At 62.8% G+C, this 12,266-nt stretch overlaps 2 protein-coding genes across 11 annotated transcripts in view; one reads left to right on the top strand and one right to left on the bottom strand.

Moving 5' to 3' along the window:
* Positions 1-12,266, top strand: part of SRCIN1 (SRC kinase signaling inhibitor 1) — a 150,362-nt gene that overhangs the window by 55,989 nt on the left and 82,107 nt on the right. For 6 of the 10 annotated variants that reach the window (XM_055789751.1, XM_027785429.2, XM_027785423.2 and 3 more), the window contains one exon: positions 1,484-2,543. In XM_055789751.1, coding sequence (XP_055645726.1) covers positions 1,484-1,993 — 510 coding nt within the window. In that variant the 3' untranslated portion in view covers positions 1,994-2,543. Of the gene's footprint in view, positions 1-689; positions 2,544-12,266 lie in introns of those variants that run through there. The other 4 variants (XM_027785431.2, XM_055789753.1, XR_008744618.1 and 1 more) reach the window with 3 other exon arrangements.
* Positions 4,886-12,266, bottom strand: part of ARHGAP23 (Rho GTPase activating protein 23) — a 31,179-nt gene continuing 23,798 nt past the window's right edge. Inside the window, 13 exon segments of the mRNA XM_055789771.1 lie at positions 4,886-6,909; positions 7,023-7,054; positions 8,593-8,686; positions 8,801-8,842; positions 8,962-9,087; positions 9,293-9,382; positions 9,496-9,569; positions 9,900-9,978; positions 10,467-10,622; positions 10,704-10,759; positions 10,762-10,813; positions 11,010-11,127; positions 11,427-11,488. Coding sequence (XP_055645746.1) covers positions 5,896-6,909; positions 7,023-7,054; positions 8,593-8,686; positions 8,801-8,842; positions 8,962-9,087; positions 9,293-9,382; positions 9,496-9,569; positions 9,900-9,978; positions 10,467-10,622; positions 10,704-10,759; positions 10,762-10,813; positions 11,010-11,127; positions 11,427-11,488 — 1,995 coding nt within the window. The 3' untranslated portion in view covers positions 4,886-5,895.

The raw sequence follows: 12,266 nt of genomic DNA, 5'->3' as shown, positions 1-12,266 counted from the left end.
AAGTCCCCTTCCCTGGAGGCCACACACCGGCACAACCCTGGCTGTCCAGCGTCACCATGCCCCTCGCCCCCACCGTGGGGCACAGCATTGGTCACCTGGCCCCTAGCACCCACCGGTGGCCTCACTGGGGTGGCCGGACCAAGAGTTTTCTGTGGCATTTTTGTCCTCGCTGCCCTCCTTATGCAGGATTTGGCCACCCCCCCTGACCCCAGCAGTCCACCCACCTTCCAGCGGGGACAAGGCAGGGCTGGTGGAGCCCACTCCCATTCCGGGAGGGTTTGTGAGCACCCTTCCTTCCCGGCGCCCTGGCTCCCTTTGGACCAGCTTTTGCATGAGGAGGGTTGGATCATGTCAGTGCTGGTGGTGATGACGCCAGCACGGTGGGCACAGGGGGCCGGGGTGGGCACTGTCACCTCTCGGAGGAGCCGGGGGTGCCGCGGGGCTGCCGAGGCTCTGCCCGGCTCAGCTGGACGGCACCTCGGTGGCAGCCCCGGCGCCGGGCACTGTGCCGCGTGGCGTGCGTGCCCCGTCTAACGCTGCCCTTCTTGTCCCCCTCCCCACCTTTCTCCCCTCCCCCCTCCACCCCCCCGCCTCCGTATCTGTCTGTCTGTCCACGTCTCCGTCTGTCTGTCCATCCGTCTCTCTTGTCGCTCTCCTCCTCCTCTTGGGGACATCCCCTTCCCATCCAGTAACGCGTGGGACCAGCTCATCTCCTGCTCTTTGTGGTGGACCTTTTCCAGCTGCTTGACCTCAGGCCTAACTCAATGCTGCTTCTGAACAAACTCCTGTTTGGTTCTTGGTTGTTTCCTTTTGGTTTTTTCTCCCTTTTTTTTTTTCCCCCCTTCTTTCTTTTTCGCCTTTCTTTTCTCTTTTCTTTAAGAAACTGTTTGACTTCCCTCCCCTTTCTCCTCCTCCTCCTCCTCCTTGAATCTTGCTTTTCTTTCTAGGCCGCTAGACCATCTAAAGAGGCTAGTGAGACTTCCCCCACGGTCTCAGAAAAACCCGCATCTGGCAGAACATCCATCCCCGTATTGACTTCCTTTGGGGCAAGGAACTCCTCCATCTCATTCTGAGCATCCTTGCCAGCTCCACCCAGCCGCTCTCCTGCTCCTGGGGCCGGGCTTCTCTCTTCCTTGGGCTCCTCCTCCCCGGGACTTGTCTTCTTGAGGCACCTGAAGGGATCGCCACCCGTCCCTCTCTTTCTGTTTTTTCAATGTCTTGCTCCAATGTGGCCGACCTCGTGTCTCGCCTCCGCTCCACCACGGCCCGACTTGTGTCTCGCCTCAGCTCCGCCACGGCCCGACTTCTGTCTCCCATCTCGCTCCGCAATGGCCAACCAGCCACTTTCTGTTTCTCTCTCTCTCTCTCTCTCCCTCTCTCCTCCCTTTTCCTTGACTTTCTCCTTTTCGTTTCGTGGGTTGCTGTTGGTTTGGGTTTTCTCCCTCCCTCCCTCTCGCACCCTGCCATTTTCTGTTTATTTAAGAGCTCTCAGAGCTTCACTCCACCAGTTTCACCAGCTTCGAGCAAGGAGGACACGGGGCAGTGCCGGACCCCGCTGCCTGCACCAGCAGCACCCCTTCCACCACAGAAAGGTGGGAAACAGCGGCTGCTGAAGATGCCCCCGACACCCCCAGACCCGACCGCTCGCCCGCCGCTGAGCATCCCGGCAGCCACGACACCCACCCGCCCGGAGGAGAGGATGCTCAGCGCTCCAGCCAGGTCCTGGCGGTGGGTGCTGGGCGGCACCGTGGCCGGGCTGCATCCTTCGCTGGCCGAGGGGTCGGTGCCGTGCCAAGGGGGTGTCCCGCCAGCCCCCAGCCCCAGCTGTCCCCGGGGATGGGGTGCGATACGAAGGCTGGCGGGAGGGGGACCCGAGACCGGTGCCACGGGGTGTCCGGGCGTGCCAGAGGGGCTGAAGGCTGAGGGTGTAAAATGGGGAGGGGGTAGAGACGGGTTGAGTCGGGCTGCCCGTCGACCCGGGGTCGGAACGTAGCACTTTACATGGTCTCCGGGCGCGATGGCTGGGGCAGAGGGATGCTGTGATGCTGGGGGGGTGTCCGACAGCACAGGGACACCCTGCCAGACCCCTGTCCCCTTCCCGAGTGCCACGCGCCCTTGGGGACAAGCAGGCAGGACAGATCCCCGGACCCCCCTGCTCCGGCAGAGGTGCCGGCTGGGGACCCCACGCCGCAGCCAGCGCCCCGTGGTCCATCCCTGGGGGAACAGCCTCCTCCAACCTGGGGGACCTGGGGGGGTGTCCCCAGGGTGCGGATGCCCACCTGAGCTGGGTGTGCGTGTGCGTGTGTGTGCGTGTGCGCTGCGGGCGCCTGTACCCAGCGCTGCTGCCGGCGCAGACCAGCCGCAGTGCAACACGAGATCGAATCACTCCTTTCGTTGGCTAGTTCGTCCTTGGGTTGGTTTTTGGTTGGTTTTTTTTTTCAAATTCTTTTTCTTCTTTGCCCCCCCCCTCTCTTTTTTTTGTATATCAATGATTTTTGTACAGAAGAACGAGCCTTTTTTGAATAACAAAGAGGAAAAAAAAAAAACACAAAAAAAAAATAATAATCATGATGCAATTTCTTTGGATTGCAAAAAGCAACTCTTTACATTTAAGTGAAGTGTCTTAACATTTTATATTGTTTTAAAAAATATATTTACATATTATATATATATAATATACGTAATATAAATATATATAAAAATATTTAAAAAGAAAAGAAAAGAAATAAATCTCTTCACGTCTGGTATATTAGGGGGTGGATTTTCTTCCCTGGTTAGACTATAGGTCCTTGTGATTTTGAGAGGGTCGGTTCCCTGCGGCTTGTTAGCCCTCGTGCTGAGCTCGCATCATCCGTCCAGCACCTTCCTTATCCCATCCCCATCCCCCGCCGGAGCAGGGGGTGGAAGGGGCCGGGTGCCCCCCGGGGCCACTGACACCCATGGGTGACAGCCCTGGGGTCAGGATAGCACCCACCTCCCGGCAGCAATAGCAGTCACTTGATGCGTTTTATTTAATTTTTAATTATTTTTTCTTGGTACCAAAGTGAAACACTGTAGCAAAGCCGCAGCTTCTTATGGCCCCGGGAGGGGGGGGGGGGGGGGGTACCCTCTCTCTCCCAGCCTTACCCCCCCCTCCCAACCCCCCACCCCCTCCCCGTCCCGGTGCTCCCACGGGGCTGGACATGGCACCCTCTGTCCTGCCAGCACCCATGGGGGGGAACCTGCAGACAGCCCCCCCCCCCCACCTTGCTGTCCCGGGGGTGTGAGGGGGACAGGTGCCACCGGACCCCTGGGGACATGCGGGTGCAAAGGGGTCAGGGGGGCTATAGTTAGTGCAGCCCCATCCCCGTAGCACCCATGGGTGTGCTGGGACACCCATCCCGCTGGGAGCAAGCTCGGGGTGTGTGGGGGTCCATGCTATTGCCCCGGGAGCCCCCTCGCAGGCATCACTGCTGGTGGGTGCCATGCTGGGGGCCCCCCCCACCTCCAGACCACTGGGTGATGGGGTGCATGGTGCTGGGCGGAGGGGTGCTCGGCGCTGGGGGAGGGGGTGCAAGGTGCTAGCTTGCACCCATTGCTCCCCGCCCCCACCCCCACCCCCCGCCCTGCTGCCCATCAGGCTGGTTTCTCTGTGAGCGTGTGTCTCTGCGTGCGTGTGCGTCCGTCCTTTCATGGCATCGTGCAAACGTCCGTGAGCACCGACCCTGGTGCCTTCGCTGAAGCAAGAGGACAAAAAAAAAAAAAAAAAAAAAATTTAAAAACAAACAAACAAGCAAAAACTTGATTCTGGTTTAAACCAGGAAAAAAAATAATCAAATAAATAAATAAAAAAAAGGACAAAAAAAAGGAAAATGTTGCAAAAACGATCCCAAAAAAAAAGCGCTGCCTGCATCGTGCATGTGTCGGAGGCGCCCGCTGCATGCGCACCCCGCTTTACTCGTCTGGATGTTGTTTAAAAAAGGCTAAGACTTTTAAAAGGAAAAAAAAAATAGAAAAAAAAAGAAAACAAAAATTCCTAATACTCTTTAGAGGCTGTTTTGGGGTTTCTACGACGTTGTGTGTCTCTTAGCATGAATTTTCTTGTGAACTGTTTTAAAAGAAAAAAATAATTTAAAAAAAAAAAAAAGGCCTTGCACAGGGCAGAGGCGGGGGCTGGGGGGGGGGGGCTGGCCCCCCGCCGCCCCCACCCTGTGCCCATCGCTGTCCCTGTGTCGCTGTGGGTGCCATGGGTAGTTCTGTGCGCAACGTGACCATTGTAACTTGCAAACTCTGATGACAAAGGGTTGCTTTTTATTTTTTCTTTTCCCTTTATTACTTTTCTTTTCTATCAGAGTGTCTGGCTTTAATAAAATTACTTTTTTTTTTTTCTCTCTGGCACTTTTTTCCCCCCAGGTTTGGTCTCTTGTTGTGTCGCTGTGCCGGTGATGGGGTGGGACATCCCTGGTCCCAAGACCACCCCGGTGCCACATCCCCTGGGGAGGGTTATGGGTGCAGGGGGGGCAGCTCCTTCCCCCCAGGCTCATGGAAAAGCCAGGATAAATCCTGCCCCAGGTGCTGCTGGTGCTCCAGGACCTGCAGCGCAGGGAAACAGGGATCCGTGTACTGACACACACACACACACACACCCCGAGCAGGGGAAGCAATAACAGCAGCAAACCACCTCCTTGAATAACCAGTTTATTTCCAATATATAGACCAGGACTGGAAGGGGCAAAGCAGGGGGGGCTTGTTGGATTTTTTTTTTTTTTTTTTTTTTTTTCAGTTTTGCATATACCGGCTCCACGGCCGACTCGTACAACACGCCGGGGGGGGCACATGCAGGAGGGTTTAAAAATTCAACACTGGTTCAGCACATCCCCTGCTCGGGGCTGGCCTTTCAGCTGAGCAAAACTTCTTAAAAAATCCTTATAAATCCTTTGGAATATGTTACACAGTCAGAGACGATATTTACAAAAAAAAAAAAAAAACCAACAACAAAAAAAAAAAACTTTACAGCAAATATTTGCATAATGGATGAGAACGACACGGAGAAGAAACAGTGACGTGACTTGACAACCCCCCCCAACCCCGCAGTGGCTGCCCAAGCCTGTGGCACCTGTGTGCCAGCAGGGTGAGGCTGGGGGTCCCCACATCCCCCCCGCCGCGTCCCCTCCGGTGGCTGCACCGCGTCCCCTTCCTAAAGTGCTTCTGGGATGGAGGGGTAGGAAGGGGAGCGGGGCTGGGGAGGGGGCTGCACCGTGCCGTGCTGTGCCATACCATGCCATGCCGTGCCACACGCCAGCTCCCCAGCTGCTGCCAGATGGTGGCTGCAGCTCGTGGGGGTGTGGGGGACAGCGGCGTCCCCCCGCCGCAGGGTGCCCCTTTACGCCAGCATCGCTCGGGTGCAAACACCCACCCCGTGGGGACCCCGTCCATCGTGCCAACGGCCAGGCCAGCTGGCACAGAGCCCGGCACGCGCGGCACAGAGCACGGCCACGCCAGGGCAACAGCACTGAGGTCCCCAAGGTCCCCAGCACAGGGAACATCCCCGGCGAGGGCAGCCGCAGCACCCAGGGAAGCGCCCGCACTTCGCACGGCTGCGGCTGGGGCCACCACTACCCTGGGTGGGGACAGTCCCCATGACCCCCCCCTCAACCCTCCTGGCACTGCCCGTGGGCCAGGGTACCGTGGGATGGGGCCAGGCTGCGGCATGGGACCACCGTGGGACCCTACTGGTCCCCAGAGCAAGGAGGACAGGGTGGCCTTGTCCCCCCACTGCGGCGTAGGGGGGGCCACAGGGACTTGTTAAATAACAGCAGCTTGTCCAGAGCACAATTAAATACGAGAACGAAGGCGAGTCCTTAAATTAAACACTGGCTGGGGAGGGGGGAGCCGCGGCGAGCACATCCTGGGAGGTCAGAGACACTGGGGGAAGCGCAGGGGGGCTGGGGGGCCGGGGCTGCCCGGGGGGGTCTTGGTGCCCGGCCCCGTGCCAGGCTGTGCCGTGGTGGGTGCCGGTGGCCGGGCTTTGGTGGACTCCAGGCTGCTGAGCCCCGAGTCCTTGTCACGGCAGGGTCCCGGGGCCACCTCCAGCCCCCGCGGCTCCTTCCACTCGTTGAAGTTGAGGTCCTTGAGGCCCCCCGGCACCACCACCGTGTGCCGGCGCCAGCTGCTCTTCTTGCGGCGGGTTTCGGGGGAGTGGGCTCGGCGCAGGTGGACCCCCATGTCGTCAGCAGAGACCCGCAGGTGCTGCCGGAGCTGCTCCCGCAGCGAGGGGCGCCCAGGGGGGGCCCAGCCCGGCTTCTCCCCGGTGGGTGCCGGGGTCTCGCTGGCCGGCCGCGGCCGCCCCAGCTTCCTCCGGGCCAGCGTGTCGCACTGGATCAGGCGGTGGGAGTTGAACGAGGGGCGGCCGAGGGGGGCCTTATCCCCATCCCCTGTCCCCCCATCCACCTGCCCCGGCCGAGGACCCTCCCGGCTCTCCGTGTCCGTCTCCATGTGGCTGAGCTCGCTGCGCTCGTCGTCCGCCTCCTCCCCGCGGCTCCCGGCCACCGACTGCACCTCGGAGCAGAGGCTGCGGTCCATGGTGGACAGCGTGGAGTAGCCCGACACGATGGAGCGGGCGTCCGGCGCCAGCTCAGCCCCAGCACCCCCAGGCTCCAGGGAGCTCTCCCGCTCCATCCTAGCTGGGCTGGGGTCTGCCGCCTTGGTGCCGGTGCCGCGGGGGGCTTTGCTGGGTCCTGGCAGGGCAGCCACGGTCCCCTCATCCTCCTGCTCCCGGCCCGGGGTGTCCCTGCGCTCTGCATCGTCATCGGTGCTGCTCCCGACACCCTCGGCCTCTCTCCTCTTCTTCCTCTTGCGGGCAGCGGCCGACACAAAGGGGATGGCGAGGAGCTCCCGGTGCGGCGGTGCCTTTCGCGACGGCCACGTGCCCTGGGAATACGGTGACACCGGGGTCAGGGATGGCGGTGCCGGGGTTCGGGCCAGGCACTGTGCCCCAGCCATCGCATCCCACCCCGCCAGCCCCCAGCCCGGGACCCTCTTACCTTTGGTTTGGCGGAGCCGCTGCGGGTTGAGCCTGTAAAGCAGAATGGAGAGGAGGGGGTTAGCCAGGTCACGGGGGTGGGTGCGTGCTGGGGAGGGGGGTTGGTGGGTAGAGCTGGGGGATGCTGCTCCGTTCCCCCAAACCAGGAGAGGAACAGAGCGGGGCAATCAGAGTGGCTGGCCCCTGGCAGGGATGCCAACACCGAGCAGGTTGGTGTGCTGGCAGCTGCAGGAGGGGCTGGGAGGCTTTGGGGGGTTGGGGGGGGGTGTCCGGTGGTGCACAGGGGTCCCTGGCACTGCTCGCTGGCTGCAGAGCCCCAAGGTGAGGAGTGGGGATAAGGGGGAGGAGGGACACAGGCACACACAAGTGGGAAACACAGTCAGGACCCCACTGGCAGGACCCCAACCCTCCCACGGCCACAGGGCACGGAGGGGACTGGGGCTGGGCACTGGGCACGGCACTGCCACCGCCACCACCACGGCACTGGGACAGGGCATGGGGATCCGGCTTGATACTACATCCAGCCTGGGAGTGGGGGCTGGGCCGGGCTGTGCCAGAGGGGCTGTGCCAGGCCATGGGGCTGCCCTGGCTCCACGGGGGGTTAGAGGGCAAGTGGGGACACAGGGGTGACAGGCAGCGCTGGCCCCGCTGCCCAGGTGTGAAGGACAAAGACAAGACAACAGGCACCCTCTCCCGCCCCGCACGCCCCGGGATGGGGTTAGCAGCCACTGACGACGAGAGAGGGGGAGGCAGAAAGGGGGTGCTGACCCTCCCTGGGGCACGGGGACCACCATACCCCGGCGTCAGAGCGCGCCGGTCCCGGGACACCCCGCACCCATCCCTGCCAAAGGATGCCAACTGCAGCCCCAGTGCCACCGCAGGCACCGGGCAACGATGTGGGCAAACCAGGGTTCAAGGATCTGGGGCTCCCCAGGGGCTCGGCAGCCCCTCCTCAAGCTGGGAACCCTGGGGACAGTGGCCAAGCAGGACAGGGTCCCCTTCCCTCCCGCCACCCCCCTGCTCCCGCTCTCTCGTGGTCACCCCGAGGAGTTAGTGCGTGAGCAATGCACCCAGCATCAACACTGTACCCGCTCTAGCTCTCGAGGAGGTCCGCTGGAGGAGGAAGAGGAGGAGGAGGAGGAAGAGGACAGCACAGAGAAGTTCAAGGAAAGAACGTAAGAAATCAGTCGAACATCAAAGTCTCCCGGTCTCTGAGTTGGCAGCGTGGGCTGGGGCGGGGGAGCGGGCGCGGGCAGGGGTCCCACGGGCCGCCAGTGTGCCGCAGCCGGCTGGGTTTGCAGAGGGATGAGGAGCAGCCACCGGAGAGAAGGGTGACGGGAGAGGGTGGGGAGGGGGCTACACTGGCACCCTCAGAGGGGGTGTCCCCGCTTTCCAGTGAGGAGGGTGCCGGGATGTCCCGCTCCAGCACGCAGGGGTTTGCCGTGGCCGCGGCGAGCCAGGCTGGTGCCCACGGCGGTGCAGGCACGGGGGGATGGAGCGGATGGAGCGTCGCCCTGGGGTGCCCCGGTGCCACGACCAGAGGGACCGTTGCCGTCGACACTGCTCCTCACCTGTGGCATCACCGGGCGCCGCGGTCCTGCCAATGTTGGGGAGCAGGTACTCGATGTTGGGCACAGACTGCGCCTCCTTCTCATCCACGGGGGTCTGCAAGGGGAGGGGGCACGGTGGTCAGGTGGCTGTCGACAGCACCCCTGCTCCCAGCCAGGGGTCTGCACCCCCCCTGTCCCACAGTGTGTCCCCCACGGGGACAGGACTCACCTTCTCACCCTTGTCCTCCTTGTCACTGAAGAACCAGTCCGACTGCGGGGGAGATGGCAGAGGGGTTAGGGACCGGCGAGGAGCGGTGGGAGGTCGGTGTGGCCGGATCAGCCCCTTCCCCCGGCCACACCGCTGCCCACCCACCCACCGATGCCGCTTACGTGCTGGATGAGGGTCTCCACAATTTTGTAGCGGTCAGGCATGTGCGTCACCATGTCGGTCATGTTGTCCTCGGACGTCCGCACCAGTGTGGGGCCGAACACCAGCGCCAGGTTTCGGGGCTCCATCTGCAACCGGAGCCGGGGTCAGTGCCTGCCTGTGGCCACCCCTCACCATCCACCGCTCCATCGGGCACCATCTCCCTTCCCACCCCGCCGTCAGCTGCAGCTCAGCCCAAGCTGGGGGGCTCGAGGTGGGCCGGGGGTCCCGGAGAGCCTGCCTGGCACTGGGACTGGTGCCCGGGGCTGGGTGCCCAGGGTGGGTGGACGGTACCTTGTTCTTCTCCGAGTGGTCAGCGATGGTCTTCAGGTGACCCACCAGGAATTTGAGTGTCTCGTAGTAGTGACCTGGCAGGTCCCGGATCTGTGGGGAGGCACTGGGTCACCTCTTTGCTTACCCTCCCCACCTTTCCCACCTGCACAGCCCCCAGGGTGGGGGTCCACGGCTGTGCCCCCCACCCCACCCCATCTCCCTACCAGCTTCCGCAGCGTCCTCATCCTCTCGCTGGCATCCTCTATCCGGTTGGCCTCGATAAAGTCATTGTACTTATCTGAAAGCGAGACACGGGGTGGGGGGGATCAGAGCTGGCAGAGGGGAGAGGAACCCCCCAGGGCCAGGGACCCCTGGCTGGACCAGCTGGAGATGCTGGGGACAGGGCTGGGTGCTGGTGGGCCCCCACTGGGGTGGGGCACAGATGGGCAAAGGAGGGACAAGGAGGGGTCGCAGGGTCTGGGGACCTGTCCCCAACATGGAGGGGGGGGCGGGGTATGGGCTCTGGGGCTGCCAGGCAGCCGGGTACCACCCATCAACACGCGGCCATCGGCACAGGGTCACCTGCGGCCACTCTGGGGGCTCCGCCGGCCGGGGTGCAGCGACTCACCGTCAGTGAAGAGGGGCTCGGGCAGCTTTCGGAAGAAGGATTTCAGCAGGCTGCTAATGACGTTCAGATCCTGCCAGCGCTGCGGGGGAAAGAAGGGGCTGCTCAGAGGGACCACGCCAGGCAAGGCAGGAGCCAGCAGGAGAATGTCCCCAAGCCGGGGGAGCCCCAGGCCACCAGCACCAGGGGGGACACCAGCCAGCACCACCACGACTGTGAGGATGGCAGGACAACTTTCCCCAGTCTGCGTCTGGCAGGGAAAGCCCTGTGCCACTGCAGCACCGTGGCGAGATGTGAGGGGACAAATGTGTCCCCAAGGTGCCACCGACACTGCTGCCACCGACCACTAGGCGGCCCTGCCACCCCAGGGACGGTCACGGCGATGGAGACAGGGATGGTGATGGAGACAGGGATGGTGATGGGAGACAGGGATGACCACGTTGGAGACAAGGATGATGTTGGAGACAGGGATGGAGACAGAGCCATGGACCAGGACAACAGCCCCAAGAGCATCCCAGAGGTGTAGGGATAGGGACGGGGACAAGGACATGAAGCCTGCCCTGCCCTCACCTCATCCTGCAGGTTGATCTCCGTGGCTCCCTTGTTGAGCTGCTCCTGCAGGCTGGACACCACGGCGTTGTTCCCGGGCACGCGGTAGATGCCCATGTACTCCAGCCCTCGGTCCTCCACCACCTTGCAGCAAGCTTCGACGATCAACGGGACGTTCTGCAGGGACAGGGAGGAGGTGACGGAGGTGTCAGGGCTGCACAGGGTCCCCGAGGGCTGGCACTGCCGGTGCGGCCATACCTTATTGTCCGGGGCAGGCTGGCAGTCCTCCAGCCTCACGCCAAAAGCCCGGGGGCAGATTTCTTGTTCTTCTTCATGATGTTGATGCCCCATGGGGCTTTTTGGAGCTGCTCTCATCTGGGGAGAAAAACCCACAAGATCACTTGCTAACGAGCCGGGATAAATGGGAAGAGCATCCCTGCTGCCCTATGGGGACGAGCACGATGGCAGCCCTGGGGCGAGGCACCCCCTCCTTGCAAAGCCCCCAGGGGTGTTTGCCCTGCAGGGGTGCCCCCCACCGCAGGGGTAGGACCTACCTTTTGTGACGGCTGCATCCTGCCTGGGGGACCGGGGTGCGCTGGTTCCCGTCTGCTTCAGGAACTCGGCTCGGATCCCCAGCCCACGAGGGCCCTTGGGTGAGGAATCGGGCTTGGTGCCCGCGGGGCTGCGGGGGAGAGCGGGGGGCTCAGGCAGGGCACCAGCCCGGCGCAAAACCTCCCGGCAAACCTCTTCCAGGCTGCCTGAATCCTACGGGAACCCCTGGGGAGCACTGAGCCGCTTTAAGCCTTTGCTTGGTACCAGTTTGGCCAAACCGGACCCTGCTGGCACCCTGAGTGATGCCGGGTGCCACCGGCACCTCCGGCACTGCCCCATCAAGGGAGGCACCGGCTTGGCTCCATCACCGTGAAACTGAGATGACTAAAGCACGTGGGGTCTCAGCGCCCACCGCCCCGGGGTCCGTACCTCACTTTCCGGTAGTCGTTTAACTTCTTGTTGATAAGCGCCTGGCTGGCAAAACCGGGGTCCTGGGGAGGCAGAGAGAAGAGGGGAAGGGAGAGCTTGAGCAGCGCGTCCACTGGAGGCCCCGGGCGAGTCCACGCTCTGCCGGGCACCACATAGGGCCAGGCAGGACCAGGCAAGGGGCAGGATCGGGTCCCCACTGCCCCGAAACGGCTGGTGCCCGCCAGTGCTCGCCGCCCCGTTGGGGTCTCCGGTGCTCCGTGCTGCGGTGCGGGGCGGCACGCGGGGTCCGAGCCGGACGCAGAGGCTCAGGGACAGGCGCATCCCTCCGTGGCACACACACCTCGATCTGCCCACACCAGGCGCACCCGCTGCACCATGCAGTGTCCAAAGACACGCATCCATCCCTGCGGGATGCTGCCCACAGGGTCCTGCCTGGCAGCACCGCGGCCCCGGCAGGTACCCAGATGGCTCCACATGTTCTGACCTGGCAGTACCTTCCCTGTGCTGGCACTGCCAGCCCCACCGAGCCCCCTGCACCCTGCAGAGCGGGGCTGTGCCACAGAGAACCAGAGACCACTCCGAGCTCAACGCACCCTCCAGGGACGGAGCCTGCCACAACCCTGGCACGATCACCGCAACCACACTGAGGCCATCCCGGCACCACCGGGAGACGGCACGCAGCCAGCCCAGCATCGGCACATCCAGCCCCACGACAATTCTCGGCTGGAGCCCGCAGCCCCACGGAGCAGCTCTCCCCATCTCAGACCCGACCGACCCATTGCACAGACCATGGCTGCCCAGCGCGGGCTCAGCCCCGACCCAGCACCAGCCCCGGCAGCC

This window comes from Falco peregrinus, chromosome 18, assembly GCF_023634155.1.
Source record: "Falco peregrinus isolate bFalPer1 chromosome 18, bFalPer1.pri, whole genome shotgun sequence".
NCBI lineage: Eukaryota > Metazoa > Chordata > Aves > Falconiformes > Falconidae > Falco > Falco peregrinus.
This window is presented reverse-complemented; position numbering and strand designations above follow the sequence as displayed.